General features: G+C 39.8%; 1 protein-coding gene across 1 annotated transcript in view; it reads left to right on the top strand.

The window, feature by feature from the left end:
* The window catches only part of LOC146333125 (transmembrane protein 266-like), a 65,195-nt gene that overhangs the window by 14,488 nt on the left and 28,437 nt on the right, over positions 1–22,270 (top strand). Inside the window, exon 3 of the mRNA XM_084724702.1 lies at positions 2,711–2,902. Within this exon, the coding sequence (XP_084580828.1) occupies positions 2,711–2,902 (192 nt within the window). The remainder of the gene's footprint in view (positions 1–2,710; positions 2,903–22,270) is intronic.

The raw sequence follows: 22,270 nt of genomic DNA on the forward strand, positions 1-22,270 counted from the left end.
CTCCTCTTTTCTTTATTGCCCTCCCCTGTACTTCTTGTATAAACCCCAATATCTAGCCCCCTTTTTTTTCTCCCACTCCTCTCGTTTCCCCTTCCCATTCACCTTTCTCCTGACTTCCTTTGACGTTTGAAGGAGAGTGGGGATCCACTCAGCTGACAAAGAGAGAGGCGATGACGTCACAGCAGACATGATACACCAGCATCTGCTCTGGTCTAAAAATACACACCACAGGGCACACACAGTCAGTCTGCAGCTGCACTCAGCATTTGTTTCCACCTCCACGCTCTACTGAGATGGCCCAGCTTTTACACAACTGGGGCTTGTGGGCACGCTGGGTTACATGCTGCTGGCCCACAACTGAGCTGCCTTGATGTGTTTAGATATTAAGGTTTAAAGGTCCAGTGTGTAAAATTTACAAGGATGGCAGAATATGACAGAAACGGAATATGTTTTCATTAGTGTATAATCACCTGAAAATAGCACTAGTTGTTTTCTTATTACCTTAGAGTGAGCTGTTTATATCTACAGATGGCGTGGGTCCATTTCCACAGAGTCCACTGCTATGTTTCAACAGTAGCCCAGAGCGTACAAACAAAACACTGACTCTATATAGGGCCTTTTGTGTTTTGAGATTCACCGCCACCGTAGGTGCTCCTACTCCTTGGAAGGGGACGGCGTGTTTGCAGTCCGAAATCTCACTGCTAGATGCCACCAAATCCTACACACTGGGCCTTTTAAAGATGCTAGGTGGATAAGGGGAAGGTGGGCATGGCTTTAAGGTTAACATCCAATCTGTCATTTGTGAATGAATTAAACTCTCCTGTTGAAGTTATCCTGTTAAATTGTTTAATGCCCTCATCGTAATTTGTTTTTGTCGAATACTGAAAAGTGCGGTATCTACTGTATGTGTCCTGATACTAAGGAGACTTTTTTCAATATTTTTGTGACAAATATATTTCATAATTTCATATTCCAGGTATTTCTAAAAAATATTGTTTTTGAACCTCCCCTATTGACATTTTTTTTAAGTTTCACTCTTAAACAAAATTAAGGTGCTGAATTATTATTCCAACTGGGTCCAAGTGGGTTAGAAATTACCAAAATGTGGGTGCTTCTGTGGCTCAGTTGGTGGGGCATTCACCTCATGTGCTGGGGCTGCTGGTCCTCTGCGCTGGTTCGATTCCCGCCTGTGGCCTGTTTGCTGCGTGTCTTTCCCCCTCTCTCTGCCTCCTTTCCTGTCATATCTTCAGCTGTCCCTATCCAAGTAAAGGCAGGGAGCCCAAAAAATAATCTTTAAAAAAAAAAAAAAGGACCAAAATGCATTTTCTGTCATTACTCTTGTCAGGTTTATACCGTGTCCTATTTGATACAGACAGCATCTCAACTGTGATTCACATCACCTGTCACTGACATTTCCTACACAGCAAAATAATTTGACATATGATATGCACAAATGTCTATATTTTTCACATTAAATAAACAGATATTGTAGTTATGCAGAACATTCACTTCAATTACAATTTTGCCACAACTAGCAGTAGCAACAGCTCGGTTTAGCTTGGTAGCATAACTTTGAGAAATAGACTAATACTTTCAAGGTTGATCATTTTCTGATGAAAATAAGAAATGAACATTACAAACTCCTACTGATGTGGCATTTAAATAACAGACCTTTTTCTCAGCAGCCATTTTGACATGCAATGGTAGAGTAAACACAGTTCTTACCAATGACACGAATGAAGGTGCTGTTCCATTCAGGTCAAACAGAGTCAGGGTGCTGCTCTTGAACATGTTGGCTTAAAGGCTCTGCTGGAACAGGACCTTAATTGGTGACACTTGTGTTTACCTACTATTTCATATTAATATGGCTGGTGTGAAAAAGGTTGAAAAAGTATTTATTATAAACAAAAAACACATACAAAAATTGGTGCTGACAACAATCTGTGTGCAACAGAGAAAACTGTAGAGTTCTTTACTTCAGTAATCTTTATTATCACACTTTCTTCAACATAAACCACAAAATGAGTGTGTATCAGGTAGTATCCACCTCTCAGTCCTCATCTGTCCTCACTTTGTTTCTTGTCACTCGTCATCCTCTTCTCACTCATCTGTCTGTATCATTTGTGTTTTGTTGTTGTCAATCAAGCTCAAATTTCCAGACTGCTTAAGAAAATTTGGACAGTTGCAGCAACACGCACTGTCTGTACCCCTGGTAAACCCCGTCTTTGAGCAAAGGCAGTGTACCTGCAGCTCCTCTGGTCTTCTGCAGTAGAGGACTGTGTGAGTGCTCAGTAGCTCCCTGCTGGTGCTTGAGTGGGTGTTTGTGTGTAACCCTCTCTGACCCTGCGTTTACTCCCTGAGGCCGTCACTGTAAATAAGAACGTGTTCCTCATGAAGTTGCTGGGCTGAATAATTAGTCTTTTTTATCTGCACTGCTTTTGTGCTATTACATATAGTTTTCTTCAACAAAATACTTTCTGTCCTTTTCTTCTGATAAATGTGTTTTTTGGTATTCAAACTATTTCCGTAATTGTTAAACAAAAAGATGGCTTCTTCTCTCATTTTACTGATATGATGGAAAACTTCTGTACACAACTGAAAAAAACATAGTTGTTATTTTAGTAATGTATGCCTTTCTCTATTCTGTCTCCACTTTGTGCGTGTGTGTGCATCTTATGCCTGTCTGTCGCTGGTGCTGGCATGTCGCTAGGGAAGTGGAGCAGGCAGGTCTGTCAGACTTGGAGATCATCTCGCAGCCAGTAGAGGATGAGAACCAGTGCTTGGCTCCTCCAGTCCAGCTGGTGAGTTTTGGCTACAGAGATCTGCCCCTCGCCGCTCTGGACCTCTCGCTGGCTGGCTCGCAGCTTCTCTCCAACGCAGACGAAGATGAAAACAGGGACGGGTGAGTGGAACTATTGTTGTATAGCGAAAATTGTTTTATGTGAGAGATACACTGGTTACATGTACGATATGAATGTTACAGTAATGTAGTAATGTACATCAAAAACTTAAATACACAGAGCACAGTGCCTAAGAATTCAAAGTAAATTCTTTGACATAACCTATCAGTCTTCCTTGTCAGAATAACATAAATTAAATCAGCCGATAATTTACCAGCCTTGATATTTATTTTGCATCCCTTTTGGTTTGTTTGTTTTTAATATGGTTTGCTTTTGTGGCGAGTGTGAGTGACAGACATGTGATCATTCATTTGTTGGTTTCAAGCAGCTTCAGAGTGACAACAATTTGCTTCTGTGAACAGTTTGGCAGCGAGGAAGTGTGAGTGACACACTACTGGTATTTTTATGTGCTGTAGGTCACTTTTTCTGAAATCATTTGGAGGTGGCACAAACACAGACTCACATCCGTGTTCAGCCAACAGTTTCCTGCATCTTATTATAAGCACTTATTTGTTTGAGGAACTCAAAAACGATTAAGCATATGACTTTTCTGAGAACCCCTACTGAACATCACTTTCTTCCTGCCTGCCCGTCGATATCTACCATCTATATGTTCTGAACTTTTTGTGCGTATGTTTGCTACTCATCAGATCACATTGCAAAGTCTGCATTTTTGTAGCCAGTTCACGGTAAAGCAGGTCTCTGGAGTCTGTGTCAGGAGTTGCCTGTGTTTTAGTGGAGCTAGGCAGATGCTGCAAACCTGACTAGCTCAGTTACTGACTGACTACCCTTGATGGCATTGTGAGTGCCTGGTGTATATGTTGTACATGGCTGTTATTTCAGTCATTATTTCCAGATTTTATTTGCTTTTGATAAGCTCCACAATAAAGTCCAGAGAGGACTTTTTGCATTGCCCGTCTTTTGTGATTGTAAACTGGGCTGAGTGGATTGAGCTTGGTATCAGCCAATGTTCAATGTTCGGGTATTGGTATCGGAAAGGAAAAAATGGTATCAAAAGAACATCTCTATATGTAATTACTGATTTCACATTATGATGTATGCAAACTACTACAAATTTTGTTTATAAGAGCTTCGAATCAGCTCCAAATTCTTCTACATCAACAAATGAATTGCCTGAATTTGAAACTTCTTGTCACAGCATAAAGTGGGTCCACATGCCAGAGATGTTATCATACTGGAATACTGGTCTCTACAAAAACTGAATGATGTGATTTAAACAAACACTGTGAAGTGGGATGACTGGCAGAGTTTGTGTTTCTCAGTCAGTTTCTCAGTCAACCTGTTCATATTGTAAGTGTTGATCTCACACGTCCGACCATAACAGACGGACAAAGTGTGGCTTGTTTCTGTGTATTTGGTTTGCTGCAGGATTTATCCAGTTTTTTTATTCATTATTTGACATGTTCAGGCCATTTGGTTCTTGACTTTGATAACAGCTTAGTCCAGGGTCCAAGATAGTCCAAGACTTTCTCCTTTTTACATATTACAGATGAAGTTGTTTATGATTGTGTTTCTAAGAGGTTTAAAAAATCACCAGGGGCCAAATGAATATTTTACTTTGAGCAAATAGGAAACATGGAAGAGCTGCAACTTTCAGCACAGACTTCACTTCATCTGTTATAAACTGTGGCCCGCCATGGCCTCACACATTTCACCTTCTATCTGTGCTGTGGAAATTTTTGACTGCAGCCCTGACAAGGCTCACTTATAATACATTAATATCGGGAATTTAAAACGTCATTTAGTTAGATTAAGTTTTTGCTGGGTTGTCCGTCATCCATCCATTCTCGTAAACGTGACCTCTCAAGAACGCCTTAAGTTTGTACGAATGCCCACTTGGACTCAGGGATGAACATATTTTTATATGTTAACTCAAGAACTGATGTACTAATTATGACAAAATTACACACGAATATCTAATAGGATAAAATGATGAAGTGATGATGTCGAGTTTTGAAAGTTATATACATTTCCCTAGCAGGGAGTTGCATCAAGGGAAATACTCATGTCTTTCAAACTCCTCATCCCCAGTTTGTAACAGAAATCCAGTGTTTAAGGTGCTTGACCCAAACTATAAACTTAAAGTCAAGGCATCTCAGCCTCTGGTGATTTTATTTTGATGATTCTTATTTTGATATGTCTCCTACTAGGTCTCCATTTTTGTGCAGACTTAACTTGTTGCAGTATTGCTCTATTTTAATTTTGCTGCATGCTGCACTCTATACAAACTAAAATGTTTTAAAAACCCTTTGTTCTATTTAGTCTGCACTTTAGTTAACTTTTTGTTCAACACATCATCAGAGTTGCTGTTTTTGTGATATAGTATTTTACATATACTTATATACAAGTCTACAGTACATATTTAATGGGATGTCAACATGGTCTTGATGTGAATGAACCCATATTTGTCCTGTTAAGATGACCATGATAGCTACTACATGGTGGCACAAGAGCCCCGTTATCTATTATAGTTATACACACAAACTCACTCTCTCTCTCTCACACACACACACACACACCCCATCACACTTGCATTACTGCCACATAGTATGCATGATTATCATCCATCATATGTTAAGTCTCCTTCCCCAAGTCCTTGACTTGCTGTCCCCGTTGCTCAGGATTACGTCCATTTATCATTAAGTGACAACCTCTGGGTTGTCCGGCGTCCATAAGTTAACTGAGATCAATTCATCATTTCAGACTAAATATCCGCCCTCCTCCCACTGCCTGCTGACAATAGGAGCCTTTATTGTAAGTGACATTTTGCAACGCATGAGCCAGGAGCCGATAATATCACACGCTTAATTCCTTGTAAGTCTTTTGTACAGTCTAACTATACATGCCGTCACTTTCAATTACTTTATTGGGTGATCAAAAGCAAGCTGTTTAAAGTTGTACTGCAACACACTTTGCAGTTGTTTGATGTCATTGAAACAGTGCTGTCTACAGTCTGAAGTCATGTAAAAGCTACAAATTATCACACATGGTTCTTGACTGATTTTATAATTGGGTTTTTATGTTCTGTATGTAAGCAGGCATCACTACCTGGTACTTAGATTTTAGCTCTTTTATCCATTCGTACTTTTATTTTTCATTTGACTGGGAATTCTGTTTGGGTGTGTCAACCTTTATTGTACCATACAAATACAGATTCAGAGCTTGTAGGTTTTTTCAATTGCTAATAAGCATCGATCAATACTTCACACAGTCTGTATTTCTAACATGCATCTTGAGCAACCAGTTTATCTCACCTCTAAAACTCACTCAAATTACCAAAACACTCAACACGTCTCACAATAAGATAATTTGACCTCAAATCGCAACAACTCAGAAAGCATATCTCGTCTCTCGTAACATACTGACCTAAAAAAACATTACATAAATGATGACTTTTATTTTTTATATCTGAATTTTTTTGGTACAGAAATTTCAGTATAGAATAGCAATTGCTTCATTACACTTTATTTTTCTATATCTTTGCCTAGAATAATTTACAAAAAATAAAAAGTAGAAACAAAATACCAATTCCTGAAATTCCAGGGCTGCAATAATAATTGCATTGTGATGTGTTCCTCGCTCTTTTGTCTGTTTGGTGATGAGAATAAAAACAGGACTTTCAAACAAAATTGTTATCAACTGTGTATGAAATGATTATTATTTCTTTTCATTGTAAATATTCTGCTCAGATTTTCTATATGCTTCAATATTGTTCATGCAGAAATGCATGAAATTTGCTGCCAGTTTGCTTTGAATGTTTTTGTAAATATTATTATCATTATTTATTTTTAAAACTGTGTTAGCATTTGAAAAATGTACTGCAGGTATTAAGTGTTTCTCTCGTGGTGGAGTATGAATAATAAGAGTTGAACCATTTATAAAATGTGGTCATTGAATGCATTTTGTGTGAAACCAATGAAAAATAATTCACAGTTTGGCCCACACAGATGTTTTTATTGCCGACTATGTGAAGAGATTTGACAGTGGCACTTTAGTCTTGACTAATGCATGTTAGCAATTGAAAATAATGTTCAAAAAAGGTTCAAGATTGTTATAAAGAATATGAACAAAGATGAATTATACAGATAACTGAATGAATGAGATTTTAGAGATGTCTGTCAGCACAGTCATCTCAGTCAGAGGCAGGTTAAACTGACCTGCTGATCACAGTCCTTGTTTATTCTGCTTTAACATGATAGTGTGAAATGCTGGTATGACATATGGATATGAGGTCACATCACAGCTGTCTTTTTGATTAGTCACAACCTTAACAGATTTTTTTTTTTTTTTTTTTAATTGTGCGAAAATGGTCTCCTCACTGTCCAGTCTTTCCATTCTATCCAGCGACTGTGACTCAAACCTGGCTGTTTGCACAAGCTCTCACCAGGATGCACATAAACACCATAAGCTGTAGTACAGGATCCAATACACGTACGCACACATGCACACAGGCCAAATCTATACACGCTGCCTCATCCAAGTCCTCCGTTTGACACCAAATCAGGTCTCACTCCATTGGTTCCCTACAGTCAGCCAGTCATGGCCAGAAACAGATGGATTTCACAGACGCACCGTCAACAGAAGGTGGTGCCGACACTCACACTGCGCTTGTATCACAACCAGTACACCCCTCATGTGTCCTGTTCCATATCAGGGTCAGTGATGGCATGTATTTCCATTCCTCTGCATAATAGATAGATAGATGTGAGTATGTTTACTTTGATTGTCTTCACTGTCTTGGGCTGGTGTTGCTGGTGTATAGTGATGAATTATGAATGCAGCATTGTAGCTATTGTAGCTCGATCTGTGAAATACCTGTAAGGCTGCTCAATAACTGTGTTGAAGGCCTGCTGTTATTGAATAATCAAAAAAGGAGAGTAAACTAATATGTTCAAATGAGCTTGGGTTTGAGGGCAAGAGGCTAAAGTTCTCCTTCCGGTCCTGAGGCTGAAAACCCTAAGAACCCCCGCTGTAAGAAGCTCTAACAACAGATTTACCAGTCACAGTGGTGAAGGTTATTTTACCAGTGAGCTCAATTTACTCAAACTGCTCTCAGTGCGATGGGGTCACTATTTCATATTCAAGTCATTAGTGCGAAATGTCTGCCTATAAAAATGCTGCCAGTGGGAGTTGTAAAAGTCATCATTCTTTCTTTTAGCTCTAATGAAATTCCATTTAAATCCACCAGGCATGAGCTCCAGTAATGCGTATGTTACATCTCCACTATACCTTAAATGCTATACTAATCTCTCACATTAATCACTATTAGCAGGCCTTGTGTTTCATTAGGATGTTGTGATACCTCTTCCTTTGTGATTTTAAATATCAGGAATCCCTGCTGTTCATACAACCCTGATTCCAAAAATTTGGAGTTCTGTGTAAAACATAAATAAAAACAAAATGCAATGATTTGCAAGTCCTTTTTGACCTGTAATCAATTGTATTCCTTGCAGACCTGCAAGGAATAGAGGAATTTCACCATCCACAAGCCATAATATCCTTAAAAAAATTCAGAGAATCTAGAGAAATCTCTGCACATAAGGAGCAAGGCTGAAAACAGCACTGAATGCCTGTGACCTTTGACCCCTCAGGTAGCACTGCATTAAAATCTAACATGGACCATCCAGATTGTTACCAGCGCAAAAACCTCAAAAGCCAGCATCTGTGATGGTATAGGGGTATAGTAGTGCCTATGGCATCATGGGTAACTGCCCTTAATGTTTAAAGGTACATACATATTTTAGAACAACATATGCTGCCATTCAGATGTCTATTTTTTTTTGTTTTTTTTAGACATTCCTGCTTATTTCAGCAAGACATTGCACATTCTGCATGTGTTTTAACATCATGGCTTCATAGTGAAGGAGTGTGGCAACTTGACTAGCCTGCCTGCAGTCCAGACCTGTCTGCCAGTGAAAATGTGTGGTGCATTATTAAGTGTAAAATACGACAATTGAGACTCCAGACTTTTGAGCGGCTGAAGTCATATATCAAACAAACTTTAAACAATTAGTGTCCTCAGTTCCCAAACACTTTCTGAGTGTTGTTAAAAAAAAAAAAAATGACGGGACACAGTGGTAAACATGCCCCTGTCTCAACTTTTGTGGAACATGTTCCTGGCATCAAATTCCAAATAAGTGTATACATCTCCAAAAAAACAACAAAGTTAATCAGTTTGAACATTAAATATCTCATGTTTGTACTGTATTCAGTTGAATGTAGGTTGGGATGATTGGCAAATCATTGCATTCCGCTTTTATTTATATTATATGAAACAAACTTTTAGGGAATAGAGTTGTAAGTCTCATATGACATCAGGTGTTTTTGTCCACCTTTGAAAGTGTTAGACTCAAAACAGTGAAGCAGGGAAAATTGGCACTGAAAGAGAAAAACCGACAGCCTCCTCTGACATTAAGGCCACGTCATTAGATGTACCGAGAGAGCGTCTCACTGAATATGTCAGTCAGCCGGCTGCCCTCGTGGACCCAATTCTATTTTATTCTGTGGATTTCAGCACCGCTGGGCTTTCGGTGATTACGCCTGCACCTCCGTCTCCTCATTACCGTATCGATCCACCTCTCAAACAGACACTGGCTATTAGCCTCTTTTAATGACATTCACGAGCACCACGCCTGTGCACCATCATCATGTTTTACGACGGCTTCCTGCGGCTGTGGGTGGTGCACCTTAATCAGCGCTCTGACATCAGCAGCTACCTATGAGGTGATTTTGTTTGGTCATAACAGTATGTATGCCATCAAGCCTGTATGTGTATTTGCTGTCAGGATGCAGATAGAAAATGCTGTTGTGAATGAGTGCGTCAAGCAGAGAGAACGATTGCTAAACTCACCTTTAGGGAAATGGGGCAGAGGAAATGAACCTTTTTTTATGGGTGTGTGGAATGATGAAGTGAAGCTGAGAGAAGGTGAGACAGTGGCAGTGGGACAGCAATCCACAGCCATCAAAAATGTATGTGGGAGAGGAATCTATTGACTGCTCCACTGACTCTACCTGGGAAAGTGGATTGCCCCACCACCACCTCCACCACCACACCCCCCCCACACACCGCTCTACTCCCAGCCTGCATTAGCTGGCTCATTGGCTTTCTGAGACAGTGAAGGAGTGTCATGAAGGAAGCTGCGCATGGGAAATGTTTAGGCATGCTCTGTAGTGATGTTTGGCAAAATGACTCCTGAAAGTGAGAATGTCACAACCATGGTCGAGGTGTTTCATCAACATGGCGACAGTTCATTGGGCGAGGGGTGGAAGTTATTTTCACTGGCGGTTTGGGAATGTCTCGCTGTCAGCAGAACTTTTCTCATCTGCTCATTCCAGAAAGAAAGTGCATGCAAATGAAAAATATGCAAAGCTAACATATATTTTCTGTTGCACTGTGTTAAAAGTTTACATCAGATTTAATGTACCAGCTTGTGAGTGTATTTTACAGCTACTGAGCAAATCAGTTTTGTTGATGAGTTCCTGAAATTGAAACTCAGAGTGAAAACTCAGGTAAATGATAACACTTTATAATAATAGAGTGTCTTTTTGCACCCTGGTGAGGAGAATATACACACAGCAGCTATTTGGCTATTCACACCTGACACCTTAGTCTAGTTACAAATGGTGACAAAATAGTGCTTAACTGGAGGCTGCAAGAGAGGAGAATGGGTTAAGAACAGGACTCTCCTGTGGAAAAGCTGAGGTTGAGTCCTGTTCCAGTAGAGCAGGATTTTAGTCTAGTGTGAAATACAAGTCAGTATTAACCACATTTTTAGACTTAGTTGACTTATTATTTGAAGTTGTTAAGTTATGATTTTTAGTTTTCAGTTACTGTTTGGTTAAATTTAAGAAAAGATCAGGGTTTGGTTTTTTAATAGTTATTTCACTGTTAACACTGATTATGTTTCCTTATTATTAATCATGCTATTATTTGTTATTTTATCATTAGTTTCTGTAATATAAAATAATTGGTTTCGGAAAATGAACCCAAAAGCAGACTAGGATACTGACATTGTAGTTCAAATGATTAAATAATGAAAAGTCAATATACAAAAAGATTAAAGGAAGAAAGAGTTTGAACCCAGATGAGCAGTCCAAATAAGGCTAACAGATTCAAAGCAGGTAGGCAAGAAATCCAAAATCTTAACAATATCAGGCAAAGTCCAACAACAAAGAAAAAGTCTACAAGACACTGGGAAACAAACATTGGAAAATGGCTGAAACACTTGACAGACTGACAGAGACAAACGTGGCAACTAAGGAGGGAATGACACAAAACTAAATACAAAGGGAGGCTAATCGGGGACAGGTGAAAACAATCTGTAATCAAAAAGGAGGGAAATAAACAGGAAGTAAAGCAAAAGAAACGAGGAAAGGCAAGAACTTCAAAATGAAACAGGAAACAACTAAACTAAAACCCCAAACCACGACAATTTAAAACAAATCATGATGTTTTCCTGAACCTACAAGTACTTTTGTTTCCTTAATCTAAGGAAGTACTTTTTGCAACTTTATTTTGGAAGTCTGTCTGGACTTTGCATATTCATTATTGCCAACATGACCAGGGAGCTCTGCATGAGCAAAACTGACATTACATTGGGGAGTCTACAGTGTCAAAGTTTGATGAACCACTGACCAAGCTGCTGTATTTGACAAGTTAGGAGTCAGAACGTGCTGTCTATGAACATTATCTGGATGGTTATTACAAGGTTGAAGCTGATGTTTATAATACTTTGTAAATAGTTAATAAATACTGTATAGTGCATCAACAAATATTAGATGGACCGCCATTAAAAAGTTGTAACTGAGGTTTATTAAACTTTACAGTTTCTTAATAAATGTTTTCTAAAGCTATCAGTTTATCATTTATTAATGATGGTTATTATAAAGTGTTTCCAAAATCATATATTTACATGTTGGGGCAAGAGACAAGTGGCAGGCTGTATTTCTCCTCACAGGTTTACAGATTAGATGCTAAACGAGCAAAGCTTTGTGTTATTATGGTCTTCCTATACTGTAAGGTTGCAGCGCGTGTCATAGCGGGAAGACAGCAGAGGGGGATTAATCAAGAGAAAAGGCTCCCGTGTCAAGCTGCCACTGTGTGATGAAGCACCTACTGTCAGCCATGTTTGCATATCATAGCCTGTAGCATCGTGAAGGTGGAGCTGACCTTACTGCTATCTCTCGTATACTGTGCTGCCCTCACTTCACATGACGGTAAAGTAGTCACTCACACACAACCCCTCCTTTTGCTCTCTCTCTCACACACACACACACACGCATACAGTGCATACATATTTGTGCATGCATGAACAGAAACACAGCACATAGAGCATTTATACACACACACACACAGAGGGAACAAGGCCAGGCCTGAAAAGCTTTCTCACTGCACTATATCGTGGCTGTTAATCTAATCCTCTGTAATCATGGTTCACTTCATATTCCAGTTTATACTGGGCTGTCACATCTCATTAGGAACAATAGCGTTCCTTCATTGATGCTTCTGCACATTTAGATTGGCTTCTCTTTCTCTCTCTTTCACCACCTTTCTACATTTTTCTGTATTTCTCCTGATTTTTTCCTCTTTGTTCTTGCTTCTCCTTCTAGTCCCTCAGTTTCGTACTCCTTTCTTTTCACACTCACTGTCTCATCTTTTTCCATCTTTTCTGCCCTCGATTTCACACAAAGTATGCCACTGTAACTAAACTAGAAGCCAAGAAGCAGCCTGTGTTTTCTCATCACTGTAAATCATGCTGTACACACTTGTCAGTACATCACACTGACCAAAACTACCGGAGGCACCTTCACCAGCATTCAGGAGGCTTTCAGTTCATCGTCCTGTGGTGAGGGTGAGGAAAGGTGGACAGGTTGGAGATTTCCAGCACCCGTTTACTGTATTGTTGCCTAACACAGTGTTCCTATCAGGAGAGACGTGGGCGACATTGTGGGAGGTGGTTGTTCTAGCTAGCATCAGGGGGCAGTTGCAGTGTTAGCAGTTTTGGCGTCATGGTAAGTGGAGTGTAGTTATTAATAGAGTTGGGCCCATCCATCTTCCTGTCTAGGAAAAATGCTGGGAGGACCAAGGTGGCGTGGGCTTGTGTTCAGCACTTTCATGGCCGCCCACTCTCCCCCTAGTCATCAAGCTGCTTTTGTTTGTTTGCTCACTTTCTTTTTTTTAGGTTGAAGGGTTCTTTTTGGTGCATTTCAGCTTGCATTTGTGTAGGCTGCTGCTGGTGGACAAAAAAAATGCCAGGTGTAACAAAGAATGGCAGCGAGGGAGATTTGAAGGGCCTGGCCTAATCAGCGGCTCACACTGATGTCTTCAATCGACAATTAAATGGTCACTCGTGACAACTTGGCCAATCACAAAAATTAATCTTAAAATAGCACAGCACCTGATCAGAAGGCAACTTTCATGCAACTAAGTTTTGAAAGTTTATGTTGAATAATTATTTTGTTAGTTAAAAACTGTAACATGTATGGCTAATTTCCATCAGAACTACAAAGGGTGCACTCAATAGTGCACTATAGTGCAGCTCTCTTCCAGGCAACCGTAACCAGTATTTGGATGTAACCCCTTTGTAATCATCGACAGTCTGATTAGTTACTGTAATTTAATTCAATTTTTTCCTCAGTAACTGCAGCAGATTACAATTACTATTTTTAACTAGTTGCATGTAAGTGCTTACTCTCCAGCATTGCTGCTATCTTAGAAATTTATGTGAAATTTTGTTATAATTAGTGTATAAATTTGTAACTTGCGTGTCTTTTGAGGTCACAGTGACCTTGACCATTGACCACCAAATTCTGATCAGTTTATCACTGAATCCAAGTGAATATTTGTGCCAAGTTTGAAGAAATTCCCTCAAATCATTCTTGAGATATGTTCACAAGAATGGGAAGACTGGATGTACAAATGGGTGGACGACCCCAAAACATTCTGCCCCTGGCCAGGGCTGTCACCTGCACAGAGGCATAAAAACAGTTTACAGGCAAACACCTTGAACCGGAAAATCTGGATATAGACAAAAGTTTTATCTATATCCAAATTTCTTGTCTACCCCTAGATATTTTTTGTCTCAAAAACCCCGTAGGCAATAACAGCCAAAGCCATGTAATGTAATGTACCTATACTTCACAATATTCTGGTCTAAGGCAAAACTGGACTTCTGTATCTCCTCTTGGTTCTGTGTTAAGGCTTGTGAAAAACTAGCAATGATGTGAAATAGTTAATTGTTGATTCTCATTCCCAAGTCATCAAATACAGACACTTTGGGCCTGTGGCTCTCAAACTAAAGCGCTGGTATATGATGACCCGGGAATGAGACTCAAGAATCAATTGTTGTTCTCCAGAATGGCGTACTGCACCTTTAACACTTTTTAGAGGACAAACGGAACATAGATTGAAATGTAGCCATGAAACTAAACTCTCAGGTAAAGCCAATCATAACACCATGTTACAACAACTTTTCAGCAAGACACCTGACACTCTGCTCAGTGACAGAAAATATCTTGCTGCCATCGTCTATGGTACCATGCAAACATAAAAAGGTATGGAAAAGATTTGTGTGGAGAGTACAATACTGACAACGTGATCAGGGATAAGAGGTATTACCCAAGCATTTTATTGTCTGAAGACAAGGGATAACACCTGGATAAGAGCGTGTGCTCTAGAAATATTTTAAGATTCAAGTTGCCAGACTGGCTCACAAGACCCTCACCCCCATCCACTTCCATTACACGTGCACACCTGAGCAGTAGAATGATGTCACCTCCCATCCCAGTGATGGGTGAGTGGTTGCCAGACGCGGAGACAGAAGCATATGTTGCTGATACGGCTGTTCCAAATGTGCAAGGAGTCCAGGTTTAGGTACCAACACCAGATGGTTCATCTAAATCTGTAGTGAGCAAAGGGGGGAAAAGAGGAAAAACAAGAGCTCCTTCTCTCTGCCCCCCACGATGTTGAGGCTAAGGGTCCAAATGTTCCATTTTGGAAAATAGCTACTGGCCCGTTTGCAAGTTTTAGGACGTGGTTCAAGGTGGAAGATAAACATGGACCTCTGCATATGATCACAAACATCTCTGGGGAATTTTGTGGTGGGCATAGCTCTGACAGTTGACTTTTGTGACCATGAACTAAAGTCGGGCATTTTTTTTTGTATAAGGACATTGGAAAATACAGTATGTGGGATCTAGTTGGATCTATGAGGAAAATATGGAATATAATATTCATAAGTATATTTTCGTTAGTATATAATCACCTGAAAATAGTAATTCTTGTGTTTCCATTACCTTAGAGTGAACCATTTATATCTACAGATGGAGCAGGTCCTCTATCATGGAGGCTCATAGATATATAATACGTAGACACAGCATTGACTGCTGTGGACGGATGTGTCAATGTGGCCTATGAAAAAATACCATGTAAATGGGGGAGCTGCCATTTTTTTAATGGGGGAGTAAAATGCACAACATTGCTTAAATTTCTCGACTGTATTTCAATGCCTCATTATATTCAAGTGTCTCTGATCTACAGAAGTAGGGAAAAACCATCACGTACCCTTGAATGTAAAGACAACTAGGTGCTAAATCTGTTATGATACATCTCTTATCTTTGGCAAATAAAGTTAAGAAATAAACCTGAGCAGTGTTTTACTACATTATTAAAGGGACATTTAGGATAGTTGTGGCTTGTAGGAATTTGTTTTTACACTGTACCTCTCTCAGTAAGCCAAACCAAAGAGACCTCTTGTGAAACCATCACTGCATTTTTACTTAACATGCTGCAACTTTGTTAGAGGGGGAACTAAAAGTCAAATGTTAAAGTCTTGCTTTTTGAAATAATGCATTCTCCTAAGGCTCTCACCTGGTCGAGCCAATTTGGCCTGATTTAATTAGAGAGCAAAGGAAGTTGTCTGAGACAGTGACCAGAGAGTGACCGGCCTCCCTGTTATCTCCCAGGCTTCTTAATTCCTCCGCCACAGGGATGGCCGCTGGCCCATGTAGTGAAGAGGCTAAATGTTCATTGTTCGTCAAAAAGATGTTTTCTGTCTGTCATGAGGACAAATGGACGTCAGAGATCCCCCCAATTATAAAAATGTTGAAATAGTGTAGTTGTAACATTTTATCTTCATGATCATGATGTAATTTATCCTCCCGCCCTACTACTATTCTTTCTATGAATATTGTTACATTATTAGACCTAAAAGTAAAACACCAATGATTTGACTGGATTAAAGGAACAGTTTACCCCAAAAGCAAAATTTCATACTTACCTGTAGTGCTATTTATCCATCTGGATTGCTTTGGTGTGAGTTGCCAAGTTTTGAAAATATCTGCTGAAGAGAGACCTTTTTCTGGAATATATATATATAACAAATATGTAAATACATTTGAAAAAATCAACAGCCCTGTGTCTTTCCAGAAATCATGACCTGGTAACTCAAGATAATCCACAGACCTTGTTGTGAGCAGCTTCATGTAGGAACTGCACCGATCAGGCATAACGTTATGACCACTGACAGGTGAAGTGAATAACACTGATCATCTCTTCATCATGGCACCTGTTAGTGGGTGGGATATATTAGGCAGCAAGTGAACATTTTGTCCTCAAAGTTGATGTGTTAGAAGCAGGAAAATTGGGCAAGCGTAAGGATTTGAGCAAGTATGACAAGGGCCAAATTGTGATGGTGAGACGACTGGATCAGAGCATCTCCAAAACTGCAGCTCTTGTGGGGTGTTCCCAGTCTGCAGTGGTCAGTATATCAGAAGTGGTCCAAGGAAGGAACAGTGGTGAACCGACGACAGGGTCATGGATGGCCAAGGCTCACTGATGCACATGGGGAGCGAAGGCTGGCCTGTGTGGCCCGATCCAGCAGACTACTACAGAGTTACTGTTGCTCAAATTGCTGAAGAAATTAATGCTGGTTCTGATAGAAAGGTGTCTGAATACACAGTGCATCACAGTTTGTTGTGTATGGGGCTGCATAGCTGCAGACCAGTCGGGGTGCCCATGTTGACCCCTGTGCACCACCAAAAGTGCCAACAATGGGCACGTGAGCATCAGAACCATGAACCACGGACCAATGTAAGAAGGTGGCCTGGTCTGATTAATCACGTTTTCTTTTACATCACGTGGATGGCCGGGTGCGTGTGCGTCACTTACCTGGGAAACACATGGCACCAGGATGCACTATGGGAAGAAGGCAAGCCAGTGGAGGCAGTGTGATGCTTTGGGCAATGTTCTGCTGGGAAACCTTGGGTCCTGCCATCCATGTGGATGTTACTTTGACACGTACCACCTACCTAAGCATTGTTACAGACCATGTACATTTTTTCATAGAAACAGTATTCCCTAATGGCTGTGGCCTCTTTCAGCAGGATAATGCACCGTGCCACAAAGCAAAAATGGTTCAGGAATGACTTAAGGAGCACAACAAGTTTGAGGTGTTGACTTGGCCTCACAATTCCCCAGATCTCAATCCAATCTAGCACCTGTGGGATGTTCTGGACAAACAAGTCCGATCCATGGAGGCCCCACCTCGCAACTTACAGGACTTAAAGGATCTGCTGCTAACATCTTGGTGCCAGATACCACAGCACACCTTCAGGGGTCTAGTGGAGTCCATGCCAGATCTGTTTTGGCAGCAAAAGGGGGACCAACACAATATTAGGCAGGAGGTCATAATGTTATGCCTGATTGGTGTATTTTTTTTCTACTGAACTGCTCCTGCAAACCAAATCAACATGCAGAAGGAAATGTGCAGAGTGGTGGCAGAGTATTTGATATTCACAGACATGAGAAGTGTGAGATTGCTTTTCTGGCTAATAAGGGAGAGAGAGAGGGATCAAGTGTCAGAGCAAAAACCTATTAGTCCAGTTTGATGGCCCCTGCGCAGATGTAAGTAGATCTGTTTTTCTTTACCCCTGTACTAAAAGATAATTTCTCTGTGTGAGAGCAGCATTAATTCTAACCCCACTATCTTAACCCCAAACACGAATGGTAACACGATGTGGCTGTTGTAAGTTTAAAAAGATCAGTTATCAAAGAGACATGAAGACATATCTCCAGACAGTTTTGAATGGAGCAGGGCTCGAAGCTGGGGTTTAACTGCATTTTATTTGTGTGGCTCAAAGTAACTGGAACTGAGAAACTCTCTGTACCTTGTTATTACTGCTCACCTCTGGGACCAGTTGGTGGTGCTTTGTTAGATTAAATCCTAACACAGACCAATCACATCTTAAGACCAGGTACGTGAAAGGAGACAAACACAGCAAGATTTTCAACTTCTGTGAAATGTTGATATTTTTTCTATTATGGAATTCCAAATAGATTTCTACTGTAATGTACAGCACTATTAATGACAGCATAGTAGCAGATGCCTGAAATTGAAAATTGCCTAAGTAAACTAAAGCCCATGTTAATTTAGCTCTCTTCACTGAGGGATATTTGAACTACTTGTTTTTAAAGGACTGTGGAAAGTCTCAGTGTTTCTTGAAGTCAAAATACTTTTTTTGCTTTGTTTGCTGCAGCTTACATGAACCTTGTGATTGGTTCTCCTTCAGATCAACTCACTTCTGTCACCTCAGTTGAGATCTATATCTAACTCTCAGTAACAGTGTACTGATCTAGGCTGACTCTGACTGGCTGCACACTCATGAATGCACACATATGGTATATTCAGAATACACCCATGCAGGCTCTCACTCTCACACTTACAGACAAACACAGCCGCAGGTTAAATATCATCTGTTCCATGTCTTTCTTGTATTATGTATGTAACATCACAGGTGATTACTTTCAGCATTTTAAAGCTGTTTTGGCCATAAGCTTAGCATTCACCAACATGTCTCAGTGACAGGGGCGGGTTTAGAGACTTTTGTAGGCTGGGACACAAAGAAGGGGGCCACATTTAGGAAGTGAGTAAAAATGTGTTAAGACTCAAGTTCAGGGTCTTGGCAATAGTAAAATGTATATTATTAGTTGTCAAATTGCTTAATCAGTGTAATAAATGAATGTCAATAAACAACTTCAAGAATTCTGATATGAAATAATATCAATAATTAGCTGCTGTTTGTACAGACATGCAAAGATTATGAACAACATAGGAGCAAGGGATCCAGAGTGAAAGAGACACAAAATGATTGCGTTTGATCGTGTGTTGTATATAGTTTTTGCTTGTAGTTGTCATGTGGGGCAGTTTTTTGTCTCTTTCTGGTCATTTTCCACCACTCTGGGGTCATTTCAGTTTTTTTCCTGTCATTTTGCATCTTTTTTGTGGTCGTTTGCATCTCTTTGTGGGAATTTTCGGTCTCTGTGCTCATTTTACGTCATTTTTACGTCATTTTTCCTTTCCCATGACTTTGAGGTCATTTTGGGTCTCTTTCTGGTCATCTGCCATCACTTTATGGCCATGTTGGGTCTATTTCTGGTCAGTTCCCATCACTTTGTGGTCATTCTGGGTCTTTTTCTGGTCATTTCACACGACTTTGTGGTCATTTTTGGTTTCTGTTTGGTCATTATCCATCACTTTGTAATTATTTTATTTTAATATTTATTATAATTTGTAATTAACAATCACTTCATATAGAGGTTCAGATAATAACAAGTTAACTACCTGTTACCTTAGGATTCAGGTATGGGAGGACGACCAGGAGTAGCTGATGTTTGGATCACCTATGAGGCTTGCAAACATTTTCAACAGTATTTTGACCAGATAATATAGTCCAGAGTCCAGATTGACAGTAGCTGCAATTAAATTTATACTAACATTTGAAGTGTTATCATCTTTATTTAACCAGCTGCACTACTACTGCAGCTAGTGTCAGCTATTGCTGCTATAGCATGACTTAGAGCGAAAGTAAGGGGCTGTTATGTAACTGTCACACATAAACAAATGAACAATTTGAATAAATAATACGCTTGCTTGACAATATTATTGATGTAAGAAGGTAAATACGGTTTTGTAATAATTCACTTGTCTTATTTCCTTTAAGCTATTGCCAAGTTTTAAAAAAGCTGCTCTATCTTTGAGCTGAAGTCAGTACCTCAGTGATTTATATCTTGACTCCAGGGTCAGTCATTTATTCTTTTGGTTCTGTTTGCAGTGAAAGTGCTGCAGGAGTTGTGAGGCTCGCTTCTTCCCTGCTGATGTGTTGTGATCAATGGTGCACAGGCATTGGTAATGGGGAACCTTTCAAATGTAAAATTAATTACCTGCAATCTGACAGCATCAGGGAAACTCAGCATGTATTTTATGCTTAGTTGGTACTCCCCCTTTTCCACGCTTGCTTTAGCATGAAGCATTGTGTATGTGTGTGTTTGTGAGTGTGTGCATTGGTTTTTAAAAATGTGGAACCTGCTGGAGACACATTTGTTTCTAGGGGAGGATAGGATGCCGGCTGTCAGGTGAGTCTGAATTTGCCATCAGCAGACTGTGATTTTGCTTTGATTTTGAGAGGACACTCATAGTCCTTCCTTCAGAACGAAGAGGGTGTTTTTACTTCTGTCCCTTCTCTCTTTCCTGTTAAATACAAACTCCACAAGCACTGAAGTGTTTCTTGACAGCATGTTGTTTGGCTGCACTGTATATACAATGATTTTACATCGACAAACTGTGGGCCCTGGGCCTTGAAGCCACTGCTGGGAGCATTGGCTGTAGGAGGTTCTGGTTTGGCAATAACAAAAATGAACAAACAAACATGGTGTGCTTACTGCCAGTCACTAAAAAAAAAAAAACTAAAACTGAAGGGCAAGAGTCTATACCCATGCTTATGATGTTTTTTTTTTTTTTGTTTTTTTTTACTGTATTGAGATTTTGTGTGTGTTTAATAATTTAACAAGTCTGTGCTGTGAGGTCTATTTCTGCTGATATATGAGTGGTGTAACAAAACTCTATAAGCTGAGTTTGCTTTTGAGTCAGCTTCTGACCTTTAGCGGTCAGGAACTGGCCAATGCAGCTTTACATATGTTGATACAAACCAGGATTCTGTTGGTGGGTCCACGAGACCTCAAATACCTCAACAACTAGTGAGCCATAAAAGCTTCTACATACATTCATGGTCCCCAGTGGATATAGTCTCTTGACTATGGTAAACTGCCGGGTGTTTTGTGCTAAAAGCAAATTTATGCTAACATTCTTAACTAAAATGGTGAACATGGTAAACATTAGCCTACATGCTGAATGTCAGCATCTTAGCATTGTTAACTATCAAACAACACTGTGCCCTCACAGAGCTGCTGGTGTGGGTTTAGACTCTTATGGTCCAAATACATAGATGCTGATGTGGTGTGGCACATCGCAGCAGAGGGTGTTGATTATAATCAGCTGTAAATGCTACACTGTGCATTATCACTAAACTAAACTTAACTAAACTAAACCTTTAATTTAATTAACTTGATTAAACACATCTTGTTTTGTCTCTCTCATTCTCTCTCTGTTTCTCAGTATGGGTGTAAATTGATTTCATCCACTGGGGTCACATTTCAGCATAAAGGTGTTGAGATGATGTCACTGGACTTCTACATTCACATTTGAACCTCTCATCCCAGGAACAATTGTCATCACTACCAGTTCCAAAGTGCCCCAAGTGATTAGCCAATAAAAGAACTCAAGTGCAAAAAAACTCTTGGGTTGTTTACAGGTGTTGCCCCAATTAATTACACTCAATTGAACATCAGTTTGGAAAGAAATTGATATATTGTGTTTAGACAAAAAAACTGTGATCAATCCATCTGCTTTTTATGAATCGTCATTGGACTCAGACTGCAACGACACAGGTTGTATGCTGTGCTTTTTTCAGTTGTTTTGGCTTAGAGTATTATGTATTCACATACAGAGCACATTCTGGTTGCTAAGCCCAAATCATCACAATTATTTCCATAACTTACTCAACATGCAGCAGTGATACACCTATACAAACCCTTGAACAATTAATCAGGTATGCAGGACCTGAGGTTTTTCTGTGTGAAGCTTATATATCTTCCAGTGTCCCTGCAGGTTTCCTCCAGGTGCTCCAGTGGACTTAAGGGTCTAAAAGAGGGCCAAAGTAAATAATAATATACAGCAAATATAATTACTATTATTGCTTTGTTTTATTTGGCAACTCTTGTAATGAGAATGGGCATAAAAATATATTTTTTGAAGGTTAAAAAAGTGCATTTCTCAAATTCGTGAGAAGTAGAAATAATAAAAGCATAATATTTCCCAATATAGAAAACTTCAAATTGAACTCACTGTTTGACTGAAAGGACTTATTCTCTATTGCGGTCTAGTGGAGTAAGGTTGAATGAATGTTTAAGCAATATAACCCCCTCCTCTGTGGAGGAGTGAGTATATTATCTGATG

This window comes from Lutjanus erythropterus, chromosome 1 (assembly GCF_056507025.1).
Source record: "Lutjanus erythropterus isolate fLutEry1 chromosome 1, fLutEry1.hap2, whole genome shotgun sequence".
Classification (NCBI taxonomy): domain Eukaryota; kingdom Metazoa; phylum Chordata; class Actinopteri; order Lutjaniformes; family Lutjanidae; genus Lutjanus; species Lutjanus erythropterus.